The sequence below is a fragment of the Dendrobates tinctorius genome, unplaced genomic scaffold, assembly GCF_039654945.1.
Source record: "Dendrobates tinctorius isolate UK_male_01 unplaced genomic scaffold, ASM3965494v1 ptg000059l, whole genome shotgun sequence".
In the NCBI taxonomy this organism is placed as follows: Eukaryota; Metazoa; Chordata; class Amphibia; order Anura; family Dendrobatidae; genus Dendrobates; species Dendrobates tinctorius.
In genome coordinates this window covers 11466206-11483654 of record NW_027361727.1, presented here as the reverse complement: position 1 = coordinate 11483654, position 17449 = coordinate 11466206, and the positions used below count along the sequence as shown (strand labels likewise).

Sequence of the window (17449 nt, the reverse complement as noted above, 5' to 3'; positions counted from 1 at the left end):
CTCCTGACCTGAGCTTGATAGCTGCATAGTAATCCATTATGCTGTCATGCTCAGGTCAGGAGAGGTGCCGGACCAGTCCGTGCAGTGCAATGCGATTACCGCACGAGAAATATGGCAGTACTTCTGGTTCCGGTGCCACCATGTGCGGACGTGAGTGAAGGAGCCGCAAAAAGCCTGCCAATACACAGCGCCCGAGCTAAAACTGACACCGGGAGCGCAGCGGTGCCATCTGAGAGCGGCCTCGGCATGGATCGGTATGTTACCAGAGGCGCAGGGAGAGAATGGGAGGAGGAGAGTGGAGCGGCCTACAAGGTGGAGGCACAGTAATGGCACCGGAGTTACAAGCGGGACAGTTGGGCCAGATAGACCAGGGGATGAGAGAAACGGGGCAAGAGAAGGGGAAGATTTTTCTGCTGAAGTGACACGAAGAAGGAGGGCATTCAGCGAAATATGTACTCTACTGTTCAAACGCAATGTAAGATTCCAACTGAATTATCCAGCAACTTTGCGATTCAGAACAAGAGAAGGTACGATGAGGTCGTTCGTGGATCCTAAAAAAGCCATGGAATGTTTAAAACAGCAGATGCCCTCATCCGGCCATCAAACACCAGCAAATACCAGCCCATCAAGAGAGGAGGCGGAAAGGAACATAGAGGAGGAGAGAGGGGCGACTCAATCCCATACTTATAGACTAAGATCAGAGGCGCATACAGAGGGGGGCAATGAGGGAGTCTCAATAGCAAAAGAACAGAGACCCCCAGTGACAAGGTCGACCAAAAAAAGCCAAATAAGACAAGATGCAAAATGAATCAAGGATGGAGAATCTGACATAAAATACACCTCGTGATTGGTAAGGGCGTCCAGTTAAGGCTAAAGCCACACAAGAGTCACTTGAGAGGTGGTGATGAAGACTAAGCGAGATAAATATAAGCTTAGAAAGGACTGTTTACTATCACCAACTCTCTGAGAAAAAGTAGCTGCACATCAGCAACATCTGAAAGATGTACAAAGATACATTATCTACTTATATGTTCACTCGTCTGGGACCTAGGAGGAGGGACTCTCGGATGTTCGTGGGGAGTCGCTCTCTTTCCCCTACAGATTTCATAAACCACCACACCCCATGGAATCCCTTTTTCTTGTTTTTTTTTTTTTTTTTTTTCTTCTTCTTCCTTGGCTGGCGGGTTTTGTGTCCTCTTGCTCTAAGGGTACTAAGGTACTGAGATGTCTTCACAGAGGAGACCTTTATGCCAACTCCTAACAATGACAGCTGGGGATGATCAGTATATTGGGATGATGGACAAGGACAACACTAATTCCATTGTTTTGTTCTGAGTTGGGAACTTTTTCAGGGTAAAATTGCACCGCAGCTGTTGAAATTATATTGTGGGGGTTCTCTTGGGGGGTGGGGGGGGGACAAACTTTATGCCCCTCTGACATCATGGATGAGGTGATGAAAGGGGTTTTTGTACTGTTGGAATAATTTAGGAAATAAGAACTGTTGTAGCTATATAGAAGGATGGGGGACTTTTAAGTTCTAAAGACTTGAAGTTGGATCACAAGATGTTCAGGGCTCATGGCCAAATTATATATAACATCGACGGGTAAGGTTAGATGTGAGAAATAAGGCGGACGGGAGATAATTCAGTCTGGATAGTGGTGGAAAAAAGAGAAGTCAAAGATGTGGTTTCTACATGGGGTGGGAGGGCCGATGGATGGGGAAAACGAGGGGGAGGGAGGGAAAAGATTGTCCATGATTCTACTTGTTATATGCTAATGAATTTACTAATTGCTAAGAAGATACTTAATGACATACTGCACACGAATAAGATAAAGTTATATCTCACTTATACCCGCAGAAGGAAATATCTTATACTAAAAAATGGTTAGGTTAATAACTTGGAGTGTAAAGGGATTACGCTCACCAAACAAAAGGCTGATGATACTCCGTCATTTAAAACGACTGAAGGTAGATATAGCCATGCTTCAGTAGACGCATCTAGCCAAGGGAGATTTTTTTAGGATGAAGAAACTATGGGTTGGAGAAGTTTATGGCTCCAGCATGCTAGATAGGAAAGCAGGGGTCTTAACCCCTTCACTACCAAGGGTGGTTTGCACGTTAACTACCGGGCCAATTTTTACAATTCTGACCACTGTCCCTTTATGAGGTAATAGCTCTGAAACGCTTCCATGGATCCCGGTGATTCTGACATTTTCTCGTGACATATTGTACTTCATGTTAGTGGTAAAATTTCATTCATATAACTTGCGTTTATTTGTGAGAAAAACGGAAATTTGGCGAAAATTTTGAAAATTCCGCAATTTTCCAACTTTGAATTTTTATGCCCTTAAATCACAGAGATATGGCACACAAAAAAGTTAATAAGTAACATTTCCCACATGTTTACTTTACATCAGCACAATTTTGGAACCAAAATTTTTATTTGTTAGGAAGTTATAAGGGTTAAAAGTTGACCAGCGATCTCTCATTTTTGCAACACCATTTTATTTTTACGGACCACATCACATTTGAAGCCACTTTGAGGGGTCTATATGATAGAAAATACCCAAAATTGACACCATTCTAAAAACTGCACCCCTTAAGGTGCTTAAAACCACATTCAAGGAGTTTATTAACCCTTCAGGTGCGTCACAGGAATTTTTTGAATATTTTAAAAAAATTAACATTTAACTTTTTTTCACAAAAAAAATTACTTCAGGTTCAATTTTTTTTATTTTACCAAGGGTAACAGGAGAAATTGGACTGTAAAAGTTATTGTGCAATTTGTCCTGAGCACGCTGATACCTGATATGTGGGGGGGAACCACTGTTTCGGCGCATGGCAGAGCTCAGAAGGGAAGGAGCGCCGTTTGACTTTTTCAATGCAAAATTGGCTGGAATTCTGATCGGACGCCATGTCGCGTTTGGAGAGTCCCTGATGTACCTAAACAGTGGAAACCCCCCACAAGTGACCCCATTTTTGAAACTAGACCCCCCAAGGAACTTATCTAGATATGTGGTGAGAACTTTGAACCCACAAGGGCTTCACAGACGTTTATAATGTACAGCGGTACAATTAAAAAATCATATTTTTTCCACAAAATGATCTTTTCACCCCCAATTTTTATTTTCCCAAGGGTAACAGGACCCTAAAAGTTATTGTGCAATTTGTCCTGAGTACGCTGATATCCCATATGTGGGTGTAAATGACTATTTGGGCACATGGCAGAGCTCGGAAGGCAAGCAGTGCCATTTGACTTTTTTTGGGCTGGAATTGAGATCGGACACCATGTCGCGTTTGGAAAGCCCCTGATGTACCAAAACAGTGGAAACCCCCCACAAATGACCCCTTGTGGAAACTAGACCCCCCAAGGAACTTATCTAGATGTGTGGTGAGAACTTTGAACCCCCAAGTGCTTCACAGAAGTTTATAACGCCCAGGCGTGAAAATAACAAAAAAATTTTTTTCCACAAAAATGATATTTTTGCCCAAAAATTTTTATTTTCCTAAGGGCAACAGGAGAAATAGGACCCCAAAAGTTGTTTTGCAAATTGTCCTGAGTAGGCTGATACCCCATATGAGGGGGTAAAACACTGTTTGGGTGCATGGCAGAGCTTGGAAGGGAAGGAGCACCATTTGACTTTTCAACGCAGAATTGGCTGGAATTGAGATCAGACGCCATGTTGGGTTTGGAGAGCACCTGATGTGCGCAAATAGTGGAAACCCCCAATTCTAGCCCTAACCCTAGCCCTAGCCCTAACCCTAACCCTAGCCCTAACCCTAGCCCTAACCCTAATGGGAAAATGGAAATAAATACATTTTTTTAATTTTATTATTTTTCCCTAACTAAGGGGGTGATAACGGGGGGTTTGATTTACTATTTATGTCGGTTTTTATGTTTGGCAGCTGTCGCACGCTAAAAGACGCGTTTTATTGTAAAAATAGTTTTTGCATCACCACATATTGAGTGCTATAATTTTTCCATATTTTGACTCACCGAGTCATGTGAGGTCTTATTTTTTGCGGGACGAGTTGACGCTTTTATTGGTATCATGTTCGGGCATGTGACATTTTTTGATCGCTTTTTATTTCGTTTTTTGGGACGCAGAATTTACAAAAACCAGCGTTTCATGAATTTCTTTTGGGTGGTGCGTTTACGCCGTTCCGGGTGCGGTAAAATTTATAAGGCGGTTTTATTCTTCGGGTCAGTACGGTTACAGCGATACCTCATTTAGGTCGTTTTTTTTATTATTTTGACGGTTTTATGCAATGAAAACAATTTTATATAAAAAATAATTATTTTTGCATCACTTTATTCTGCGAGCTATAACTTTTTTATTTGTTCGCTGATGATGCTGTATGGCGGCTCGTTTTTTGCGGGACAAGATTACGTTTTCAGCGGTACCATGGATATTTATATGCGTCTTTTTGATCGCGCGTTATTGCACTTTTTGTTCGGTGGTATGATAATAAATCATTATTTTTTGCTTCGTTTTTTATTTTTATTTTTTAAGGGGTTCGCTTAAGGGGTTAACTATTGGGACAGTTTTATAGGGCGGGTCGTTACGGACGCGGCGATACCAAATATGTGTACTTTTATTGGTTTTTTTTTTCTATTTCCAAAAAATGAATTTATTGGGGAATATTTTTTTTTTTTTTAATTTATTTAGCGATTTTTTTAAAATTATTTTTACACTTTTTATTTATTTTTTTAACTTTATTACAATGTCCCAGGGGGGACATCACTGTCCTGTGACAGATCGCTGATCTGTCACATCACAGATCACTGTGACAGATCAGCAATCTGTCACAGGCAGTTCAGCAGGCTTCCTCGTGCCTGCGCTTTGCAGGCACTGAGGAAGCCAGCTTCCTGCAGGCCCCCGGAGGTCCCCGTCGCCATATTGGATCCGGGGACCTGCAGGAAAGGAGCCCCCCGCAGCAGCGCTGCACATTGCGCTGCCGTGGGGGGCTCAGGGAAGCACGGAGGGAGCCCCCTCCCTGCCGATGCTTCCCTTTAACCCCCGGTACACCGCGATCGTGTTTGATCGCGGTGTGCAAGGGGTTAACGTGTCGGGGGCGGTCCGTGACCGCTCCTGACACATTGTGCCGGGTGTCAGCTATGATAATTAGCTGACACTCGGCCGCGATCAGCCGCGCTCACCATGTGGGCGCCGCTGATCGCGATGACATATTATTCCGTCCATGGTAATTAGGTCCATGGTCACATGGACGGAATATTATGTCAATTGTAGGTAAGGGGTTAATACTTATACATAAATCGTTGGCATATAGAGTGACATCTGTAGACAGACCAAGAGGGCAGGGAAATCCATTTGACATTACAAATGCATAACGATATTGTTAGTTTATATAACATATACGCCCCAAACATAAACCAAAAGAAATTCTTTACAGAATAGATTACTTACGGATAAGGATGATAACGTAATTATAGGGGGAGACTATAACGAGGTACTTAGAGAGGACGAGGATAGAAAAGGGAGGTTAACGGGACTGAGCATAGGGGAGGAGAAAAGACGCACGGGGAGAAAAGGGTACTTAGAGGACATGATACTGAATTGGCAGCTGAAGGATGCGTGGAGATCAACGCACCCTATGGACCGGGAATTCACACATTACTCTCACGCACATAAGACATGGTCGAGGTTAGACATCTTCATTATTTCAGATAAGTTGCTGCTTAGAATGCTAGCCGTCAATATTGAAGACATGGTGATCTCGGATCATTGTCCTGTAACTCTGGACTTGGCTGATATACACCAGAAAGGGACAGATTATATATGGCGTTTCGCAGGATTTATGACAAAGGACTATGATTTTGTAAAACGGATGGGAGAATGGTGGACAGAATTTGAATCCCATAATGAAGAACACAAATCCAACCCTAGACCATATTGGGAAACTGCGAAGGCGGTATTAAGGGGAAACATCATAGCACACACGCAGAGATTAAAGAAGCAAATAAAAGACCAATTTATAAGGGCAAGCGGCGAAGTCAGGACAACATATACAAAATATAAAAACTCCCTATTAGACGAAGATAAAAACAACTGGATGCGAGCTAAAAAAGATTTCGAGGAATGGGCAGAAAAAAGGGAACAACTGTATAAGAGTTACCTGGACATAGAACTAAATAGGTATGGCGATAAAGCAGGGAAAATAATGGCCAATTTGGCCAAGGGAAGGTATGCACATACATCTATAATGGCAATCAGAAATAAGGGAGGACAATGACTGACAGATCCCAAAGACATAGATCGGGAGCTAGGGAAATTTTATACTGACCTGTATAGAGAGGAAGAAAGACAGGACGAAACAGGAGACACATGGCTTGACAAAATTAATATCCCGAAACTTACGGACGAGGAATTACAAGACTTAAATGGTTACATCACAGAGGAAGAAATAAGTATGGCAATAAAGGGGTTGGGGTCCAATAAAGCTCCTGGACCCGATGGGTTTAATGGTTCCTTCTATTAAATGGATAAATAACTTCCATACATAAAGATTTGTTTAACCGTATTCTCAATCAATCAATCAAATTTATTATCGCCAAGTACATATTACATATATACAAGGAATTCTTTGTGGCAAAGAGGCAACATAATATATAACAACAGATACAACAAGTAACATCTAACAAGACAGATACAGCATATAGTCTACACATGACGATTTATTTGTTGAACAGAGAGTGGATAGAAGCTGTTCATATGGCGGTTGGTGCTGCATTTGGGGACTCTGAAGCGACGTCCTGAAGGGAGTAGTTGGAATGAGGAGTGTCCCGGGTGAGAGGGATCGGATGAAATTTTCAATGCGTGGGATCGAATACTCTTATCATAAAGATCCTGGATTTTAGGCAGGGGGGAACCTATAATTCTCTCTGCTGTTCTGAAAGTCCTTTGTAAGCGGAGTTTGTCATGTGCAGTGGCTCCCCCATACCAGACTATCAGAGAGGAACAAATCACAGATCTGATGACAGCATTAAAGAATAAGATCAGCAGATTCTTAGACAAACCATATCTTTTCAGCTGACGCAGGAAGAACATCCTCTGTTGTGCTTTTCTTATAACAGCATCCACATTTTTCCCCCATTTAAGATCATGAGAGATGATAACACCAAGGAATTTGGTCTCTGTGACCCTGAGAACCACTTCGTCAGTTTTTTTAGTGTTGAGTACAAGATTATTGGCTTTACACCAGTCACATATTCTTTCCACCTCACTCCGATACAAGTCTTCAGCATTTCCCCTGATGAGACCAATCAGTGTCATATCATCGGCAAATTTCAAGATTTTTACTGAGTCTGCTGAAGTGATGCAATCATTCGTATAGAGAGAAAACAGTAATGGGGACAAAACACACCCCTGCAAGGGGAAGCCATGTCAGAAGTTATGAATACGGCTTGCATAAAACTTCTCCCAAAGGGAGGGAAAGACTTAGAAGACCCCTCGGGGTATAGGTCAATATCATTAATAAACCAAGATGTCAAACTTCTATCAAAAATAATGGCCGATAGACTGACTAAAATACTACCGAGGTTAATCTCGAAACATCAAACTGGCTTTGTAAAGGGTAGGTCAGCCGTTACCAATATCAGGAAAGCTATGTTGTTACTAGACGCGACTAGAAATAAACGCCTGGAAAGGGGGGGGAAGACCCAGCCATGGTCACACTAGACGCAGAAAAAGTGTTTGATAACGTGAGGTGGTCATGGCTGGGTCAAGTATTAGATAGAATAAATCTGGTGGGCCCATTTAGGCACTTTTTGGCGGCTCTATATCATAACCCAAGAGCAAGGATATATACGCCGGGATTTCAGTCAGAAACCTTCGAGCTGAAAAAAGGAACGAGGCAGGGGTGTCCTCTGTCCCCTCTATTGTTTAACCTGGCAATAGAGCCTTTGTCAAGGTATCTAAATGATCATTATGTCTACAAGGGTGTTGCGGTGGGGGGGACAGATGGTTAAAACTGCACTATTTGCAGATGACATAATTTTATTTATGAGGAACCCAGAAGAAGATCTCCCTAAATTACTATCAAAGATTGAAAAATTTGGAGAATTTTCGGGCTTCCGGTTAAATAAGAGTAAATGTGAGATTTTGTTTATGAGAAATGCTGAGAAACGTAGCCAGGGAAATAACATAATGGGTATCCCGAAAGCGACAACATCTATAAAATACTTGGGAATAAATTTGGGAAAATCGCCGAAACAGATATATGATCTAAATTATAAACCAATTATCGATAAAATAGAGAAAGAACTAGAAAGAGTTTACCCCTCTCACTACTAGGACGATGCCACCTAATCAAAATGACAGGTTTTGCAAGACTATTGTACCCAGAGGCGTATCTAGGCTTTCTGGCACCCGGGGCAAGAATTCGGTTCGGCGCCCCCCCCCCCCCCCCCCGCGCCCAAGTACATATGCGACTTGAACACTTAGCCATGTACCTGCGAGCTGCTCCTCCTAATGCTCTCAATGTTCAGTAAAAAACTGAGAGAAGCAGGAAGAGAAGCTCGTTGTCACAGGACCATACCTATGAAAATCGCATATGAGTGAAGTGTCCATGTGATGACTACGGCAACCTGCAGAGCTGAATCCTGACACTGCAGCTTCTGAATTCTCACAACTGATGCACTGCACACTTTTAGGATTCTCCCTTGCCGATGTACAGTCATGTCAGCACAAGTATGTGATTTATATACTTCTGGCCACATTCCGACTAGACGTGCCCGGCCTCGCTCCGTTCACTTTCATTGAGTGAGGCCACACATGTCTAGTCAGCATGTGACCGCATGTATGTAAATTACCGGCACAAGAGAATCCTAACAGCGTTCAGTGAGCACTGTGAGAATTCAGAAGTCTGCAGTCACATAGAATGTCTGCAGACTCAGCACAAACCTGGAGAACCCCTATAATGTTCCTAACAAATAAAAACATGATAATTAGTCAGTATCACAAATAACATTTACATCCAGGTACCTTATAGATGATGTCGTCTCTGCAGTCAGTCACCTTTTCTTCTAGACCCCATGATGAGTTTTCTCATCCACATCTCGTCTCTGTAGACGTCCATCTTCTCCGGTCTTCTGCAGCAAATCTCCACACGACGCCCTTAAAGATAGAAGTGTCATTATAATGCCTCTAAATACAAATATCTGCAATATACTGTCTCCTCACACTATTCCCCTCTAGCATCCCACCTGTTCACTATACTGTCCCCTCATATATTTACCCCCTCACTCTCTATACTGTCTGCTCACACATATCCCTGACCCCCCATACTGTGTCCATCCACATACATTAACCCATTCGTTCCCCATACTGTCTGCACCAATCCCCCGTACTGTTTCCTCATACATACTCTTTATTTTGTGTCCTCAAATCTCCCCACACTTTAAATCCCCCCATCCCCAATCCCCCACACACATTAAGTACCCCCATCCCCATTCCAAATCCCCCCACACATTAAATAACCCCCCATCCCCACCCCAAATCCCCCCACACATTAACCAAATCCCCACTCATTAACCCCCATCAGCACTCCAAATCCCCCCACCCCCACTCCAAATACCCCCACACATTAACCCCAACCCCACTCATTAACACCCCCACACATTAACCCCAACCCCACTCATTAACGCCCCCACACATTAGCCCCCATCCCCATTCATTAACCCCCACACACATTAACCCCCATCCCCACTCATTAACGCCCCCACACATTAACCCCCATCCCCATTCATTAACCCCCGCACACATTAACCCAATCCCCACTCATTAACCCCCATCACATTAAATAACCCCTATCTCCACTCCAAATCCCCCCACACATTAACCCCATGGCATCCCCACTCATTAACCCCCACACACATTAACCCCCATCCCCACTCATTAACCCCCATCCCCACTCTAAATACCCCCACACATTAACCGCCATCCCCTCTACAAATCCCCCCATCTCCACTCATTAACTCCCCCTCATCTCCCATCTTCGGTGGTTCTTCAGCTCCACAGAGGAGCACACTTACCACCAGCGTTTGCTTTGGGCGCCGGGGAGTGACGTCAGCAGCGTGATCACATGACCTGATCACGCTGCTGACGTTGCTCTGGCCCGGCGGTCAGAGCTTCAATTGTACTGGCGTCTGTATAGACGCCAGTACAATTGTTCCCTGGGAGCCGGCACGCGCTCCTTCTCTGCGCCGGCTGTCAGCTTGACAGCTGACACAGAGAACCGCCGACTCTCAGGCCGGGGGGCGACAGAACGCAGCCGCCAAGGAGGACACTGCGGACCGCTGCATTAGGCGGCCCGACTGCGCCCCCCTAGATACGCCCCTGATTGTACCCATTGCAGACTATGCTGATCAGACACGCGGATGTGCTAAGACTGAATAAGGCCTTTTCTAAGTTCATATGGAGAGGGAGAAGGGCGAGACTTGCTTGGGGGGGGTAGGATTTCCAAACATTAGAGGCTATAATCTCTCATGCTTAATGAGAAATGTAATTGATTGGGTTAAAAAGACAGGGCGTTATACCGACTATGCGCTAGAATCGGAATTTTGTAGTCCATGGGACCTGACGGCACTGCTTCACACACCATTATCACATATTCCGCCAGATACTAAACACTCGGTAATCTGTAACGACACCATTGCCACATGGAAGGCAGTAAGGAAAAAACTGAAAATGTCATGGAGGGTATCAAAACATCTTAATCCCTGGGCGTTCCCAGCCTTTAAATTAGTTAGCGAAAATAAATTATATACGGCATGGATACAAAAAGGCATACAGACGTTAGATGACTTAATACACGTTCAGGACTGTCGTTGGTTGACGGGACCAGAGGTGATAGAGAAGTATAAATTGCCACGATTCCATCTGATGCTCTATAGTCAATTAAAGCACTAATCTACAGGACGGGGGGGGATCGACTCCGAGGTGTGGGGGGATATGGTTGCTAGGGACATCGGGGATGTATCAGTCTCCTCAATATATGGGGAACAGAGGGACACACTGCGTCCATCAGGAACAGAGTTTTTCACAAATGGGAAAAACACATACAAGATGGAGATCTTGATCATGAAATACTGCAAGGTTGGGAACTGGTAAGGAAACATATCATCAATGAGCAGTGGAGGGACAGCCAGCTTAGGAGAATGCACAAAGTAATATGCGGATTCAATATACAGCCAACTCCACAAAAACCTGACAGGCAAATGAGTTGCCCTAAATGTAGCACACCTAAAACAGACATGGGACATGGAATATGGTCGTGCCCTAAAACACAAGAACTCTGGGTAAAGACTCAAGACATGTATGTGTGGGATTTGGGTGGACATCGACCCATTGAGCTGGCTGTTCCACTACACGACAGGCAAAACAAGAGGTGGAGAATTACATGATTTGTTTCACACCGTGACACTAGTAACAGCACGGTTAGGCTAGTTTCACATTTGCGTTTCAGGGCGCAGCGACGGCCTGCGCAGGCCGCCGCTAAGCCCCGCTCCCTGCCGTGCCCCCTCCGATAGCTCCGCCTCCGGGCGCATGACGCTGCATGCGTCATGCGTCCCCTATCTTTATCACTGAGGACGCAGGCCGTGCGCAGTATGTGTTTTGGCGGCACCTGCGTCCTTTTGACGGTGCGCCGAGCGCAACCAAATTACAACAGGTTGCGTTTGGCGCTGGTCGGCGCACTGTCTAAAGGACGCAGGTGCCGCCAAAATGCATACTGCGCACAGCCTGCGTCCTCAGTGATAAAGATAGGGGACGCCCGGAGGCGGAGCTATCGGAGGGGCGCGGCAGGGGGGGGGACTTAGCGGCGGCCGTGCGCAGGCCGTCGCTGCGCCCTGAAACGCAAATGTGAAACTAGCCTTAGTTTTGCAAAATTGGCTTGCCAAAACACTTCCAGGGATGAAGGAGATGGGGCAGGGCCGCTTTCTGTCTTGTATTTGGAAAAAAAAGAGGCAGAAAGATAAAATGACGGAAAAGTTTTTCAAAAAGTGGAGAGTGTTCATGGAATCGTTTCTGACTACTGGAGAAATATAGGAGATAACGGTGTCTTTTATTAACTCAGATTGGTGCATGTTAGAAGATTTAAGTGGTAATTTGGGTAAACTTAATTGTGTCATTTAGTAAATATATCAGAAAGGACAGATACAGAAATTGGCTGGTCAGAGTATAGCCACTTTGAGCGAGTAGATTTGTGGACATATGGGGTTAAGTTATTGTTGTTTGGGCAATATTGTTTTTGATTGACCTAATCTTATATACGCTTAGATTGTGTAAAGTATCCTTTATCCTATGGCACTGTATACATTGGTCAATATGCTGTATTTAACAAAAATCCAATAAAAAAGAAATATGGCAGTGTGACTCCAGCCTGATTGGTAAAATCGGACCATTGTTCTCGGATGGAGCGCACACGGTCGCCTGCACCTGCCCTAAGGCTATGTACAGATGGAGATTTTTGAGTGAACCGCATTTTTATAGTTTTTCTTTTACTGAAACAGTTTTGGGGTATTTTCTTTAAACAAATTGTCCATGAGAATAGTTTTCGCAATGACAATCCTTACAGTCATCAACAATGACCATTACTGCTAACCAGCGGCCGCTCTGGTGAAAGCCATACACAGAGCAGGACTATTGAGTTGTAATTAGTGATGAGCGATCGTGCTGGGATAAGGTGTTATCTGAGCATGCTCGGGTGTTAATAGAGTGTCTTCGGCGTGCTCGAATACTATGTTCCAGTCCTCGCGGCTATTCGACACCCACAACACATGCAGGGATTACCTGTTTGTTAGGCAATCCCTACAAGTGTTGTGCCTGTCAAAGAGCTGCGAGACATGCAACCGCAGGGACTTGAACATAATATTCAAGCACGTCGAAGACACTCTATTAACACCCGAGCATGCTCAGATAAGGCTGGTTTCACATTAGCGCTTTTTAAGCGCACGCACGGCCGGGGGTAGCTCCGCCCCCGAGCCGGCTCTCTGCCCGGCGTGCCCGCCCCTTGCTTGTAGCGCCGCCTCCTAGCGCACAGCGGCGCCTGCGATCGGCGCACCCTATCTTTAGCATAGGGTGCGCAGATCGTGCGCAGGCCGTGCGCTAGTTGCGCTTTGACCTGCGCTGCGCACTTTTGACGGTGCGCCGAGCACGCCGAAATCCGAAAAGTTTGATTTTGGCGCGCACGGCGCACCGTCAAAAGTGCGCAGCGCAGGTCAAAGCGCAACTAGCGCACGGCCTGCGCACGATCTGCGCACCCTATGCTAAAGATAGGGTGCGCCGATCGCAGGCGCCGCTGTGCGCTAGGAGGCGGCGCTACAAGCAAGGGGCGGGCACGCCGGGCAGAGAGCCGGCTCGGGGGCGGAGCTACCCCCGGCCGTGCGTGCGCTTAAAAAGCGCTAATGTGAAACCAGCCTAACACCTTATCCCAGCATGATCGCTCATCATCACTACTTGTAATTATTGCTGTGAAAGTTACAGATTTTGCCAACATTGAGGATCATTTTTAAGTTACGAAGGTTGACAAAGGACAATAGTGAGCTTCAAAATAGTCAGTTATCACTATGGAAAAAAGACTAACATTGATGGCGCTCTATTGGCAAAACTCCAAATTCCATTTTTATTTTTAGTGATGTCGCTCTGGCAGTAGCTTCATTGTCATTCAACCAATGGTTCACAAAGCTCCACTGCAAAGATTTCCGCGTGGTAAGTGTAACGCAGGGAGTATTTTCTTATCTTGTTGAAAGTGCATGTAAAAAAAATAATTTCCATAGATGTCAATCTTAAAAAAATGGATCCAGCAGAGTTCTTTTTTTTTTTTTTTTTTTTTTTTTAAAACGGATCATGACTGGACATGTGAACATAGCCTAAAGAGAGATGGTGCCTCCTCAAAAAGCATCTTGTTCACACCTTGCCCTGATGAAGGGCAAGGGCTCCGAAACAGCTGTCTACACATGGCTGCTGCAGATCCCTTGTCAATTTGCAAAGATTTGGACATTGATTAACACTTTAACTACCCAAATAGGTGGCACTATTGAAAGAGGTTTTTTTCCCAGTAAAAAGCTCATTTTAATTTTTTTTTTTTCCTGTGGACCCATACACAACTGGTCTCCCTAATGAGAGACTGTCCTCGCTTGCCCATGGCAGTCCAAGAAATGAAAAATTTCTGGAATATGATTATTATTTTGCTTTTTTTTTTACTGGACTAAGATTAACCTTTTTATGATCTATTTCTATAGCGTAAGGGGGTTAATATAGCAATAAATGAAATAAATGTTACTGAGAGTCGTAGGTGCAGATAGTAATAATCATCACTTTCTAGCATGCAGCTGTTAGTGGTTCTATTCTTATTATTACTTTTTTTGTTTTTCTTAGAGACCGGAGATTTCTGAACAAATGTTATATGTGTTAGGAAGGTCTAAGAAAATTGAAGAACTAGTTTTGGAGAACTGTGGAATAAAATGGTAAGAATGTAAAATAAATTGCTAAAAATCACAGGAAAAAAGAAGCCTAAGGAATAAACTTAATAATGTAATTACTTTACAAAATGTAGTCCGACAACATCTGATAGCCAAGTGATGTGTCCATTTCAAAGAGTTTTCTTATAAAGACTCATATAGGACAGAATGGAGAGAAACTAGCAAAGTACTGTATATCTCTCGCTCTTGTGGACCAAGTATGTATGGTTATGTGTGCTGCAGTTGTGTATCCAATGTAGCAAAGCCAGGTAGGACTGGGTTTAATCCTAGCACTGCAGGCTTGATTAGATGCACCTGGCTTTCTTTAACTAAGATCCAAGGCCTGTGTTCACTAGATGGGTCAGTTTGCTGGATGATGAGCAGAGTCGAATGTGCTGCTGGTGAGTGGACAGCCAAAACGTGAGCTGTAGGTGGAAGAGAGACATAGCAGGGTCTCCCTCTGAAAGAAGACTGCACGGGTCAGCTAGGAAAGCTGAGCAGTATGTGTGTTGGAGCTGCAGAGAACTATGTGGAAGTTGCAACCTGTTCAGTGTGAACTGTGTCTGGAGTCGAATCCTTTTGTTTGGCGGTGGAAGCTTCTGGAGCGTGCCTCTTCTGAGTATGAAATTTAACCCTGGAGAAAACACTGTAATCTGTTTGGATGATCCTGCACTGATATATGTGCCTGCTGAATTAACGGTTTATTTGCTGTGACATCTTTGTGCCTTGAAGAGGCAGTTTTTGGTTTTGAATCCTTTGGAGTTTTATGAAAGCAATAAAACTGCACTTGCTTGGACCAAACCACATTGCCTGTGTGAACACTACCTAATACCTACCTGAGAGAGTGAATCCCCACACCGGTTATACGCTCTGTAATCATGAGGTCAACCCTGCAGCTTATCAACAAAGACTGGGGGCAGCACTGAGGAGGCATCGCTGGACCTGTGGAGGGGGAGTAAGGGTATGTGTGCACATGGAGTCTTTTTAGACATTTGTGAACCCGTAGAGTTTTTCAAGCAGAAGACACTTCAGAAAACGCTGGCCTTTTTTTGCAGCGTCTTTTCTGTCATTTTTTCAACATCTTTGGCAGTCGGCTTTTTAAAATTTTTTTTTTACTTTTATTGAATATGCTAATGAGCATGAAGAAAGGTCCTTAAAGCCTTTTAAGGAAGCTCAAAAGACTGCACATATGCACAGCAAATCATTTTTACATTATTATTTATATATTTATCTTTTTATGATGTTTATTTAGCGCTTTTTCAGGTGGGTGACGGAGCATATCCACCTGAAAAAGGTGTTGCGTGCACATAACCTAAGGACTCTGTAATAACACTGTGACGAACAGCAGACCGCTGCCACCAAATTGTGACGGACAGTGCAGCCTGTGTCACCAATATGTCACAATCCCACCACTGACACGGGTTTGTCAGCGGACGGAGGGATGCGACGCACTGCCGACGCACAGCTATCACAGGCACAGTGGGGGCTTATCTTAGTTATCCCACCACTGTCACCATGTGATCAAAACACAGCAAGCTAATCTCGCTCTAACAATTTACCGCAGGGGGGTATTTTGGATGCCCCCAGCACTGCTAACAACCTTCCAAGAACTGCGGAGATTTATGTATATCCCACTTTCTCAGTTCCACTTTGGAACTCGCAGCTCTACGGCGCCCCCCTTACCCTCAGGTCAGTCAGGGAACTGCACCTAGGATAATTAGTCGTCGGACGGGCTGCTTGTTGCGCACGGGCAATTAGACTACTGCAGTGAGGGAATTATCAGTGCTGTGGCCTCAACCACTCATCCAGCAATATAAGACCCTTCTGGACTGCCAACCAGCCTAACCAACCGCACACACCATGCTGCCACCAGCCACGCTTTACTTAATCACAGAGTTAATTAAGAGAGTCCGTGACAAACCCAAAATTAGTAGCGATTATCTAAACAAAGGCGCATAGTTCGTTTCTTAGAGCATGTAGGCAGACTGAATAATTTTATCATTTATTTCCCAAATGGGCAGTGATTACAGAAAAAAGTTGCTATAAATTGAGACATCAAATATGTACAATACAAATATAACATAAAGGGGATTAAAAAGACAGAAAGTAACACTCACATGTGCTTAGTCAGTATCAGGCAGACCATGTGGCTGGGGAGAGAAGGCGGAGCCACACGTCTCCACTCATCTGGGTTCTGGTCAGCACGGACGCGGTAGCTCCAACTGACTCATTGTAAGGGAGGGGTGCCTTATAGCCCAGGGTCTGTGACATCACGAAAGGGGCAGTCTGCAGAATTTCATCCCCCCTTTCTCCAAGTTGCCAATTAACTAAAAAACTTATGATAACCATATCTCAAAGAGGGAAGCTCGTATCAACACACTGAGGGCCTCATAGGTTGTAGTTCATCGAATATAATAGAATGACATCAGACATGCCATACTTAGGACACTCCGTTTGGGAGCAATCCATATCTCAGTTTCTGGAGGGATTAGGATTATGAAAATTAGAGATTGGTAAGCTGGTTTCGTTGCCTACGCAGTGATATGGTTGTTTATATCTCTGAGTTGTATGGTTTTTGCAATATGATTTGTTTTAATACTTCCCATATACTGGCATCCAGCCTCGGCCAGAACAAAGAGATATTTTCCCTTTAGCTGTGCAGGGGGGAAGGAGAGGAAGGCTTCGAAAGGAAATGCCCGGTATCAGGTTTCAGGTGCTGGCAGAGAGCTGTACACACACATCTGCTAAGGAGGGGCAAGGGGGAAGGCTGCAGCTATGTGACAGGCTGCTCTCCTCAGTGTGTAGCAATGGGAGATTTCTAGAAGGTTCTAGAAACATCATACTTTACTTTAACATACAGATCTTACAGACATTTTACATTACAGACACCAATGGTGTCACTGGGGCAACCTAGGGGGCGCTATCGGGGAACGTGAACGAGCACAGGGAGTGGAGGAACAAGGCAC

At 44.4% G+C, this 17449-nt stretch overlaps 1 protein-coding gene across 1 annotated transcript in view; it reads left to right on the top strand.

The window, feature by feature from the left end:
- Nucleotides 1-17449, top strand: part of LOC141092340 (F-actin-uncapping protein LRRC16A-like) — a 56851-nt gene that overhangs the window by 33321 nt on the left and 6081 nt on the right. The window contains exons 9-10 of the mRNA XM_073578405.1: nt 13656-13731; nt 14401-14489. Coding sequence (XP_073434506.1) covers nt 13656-13731; nt 14401-14489 — 165 coding nt within the window. The remainder of the gene's footprint in view (nt 1-13655; nt 13732-14400; nt 14490-17449) is intronic.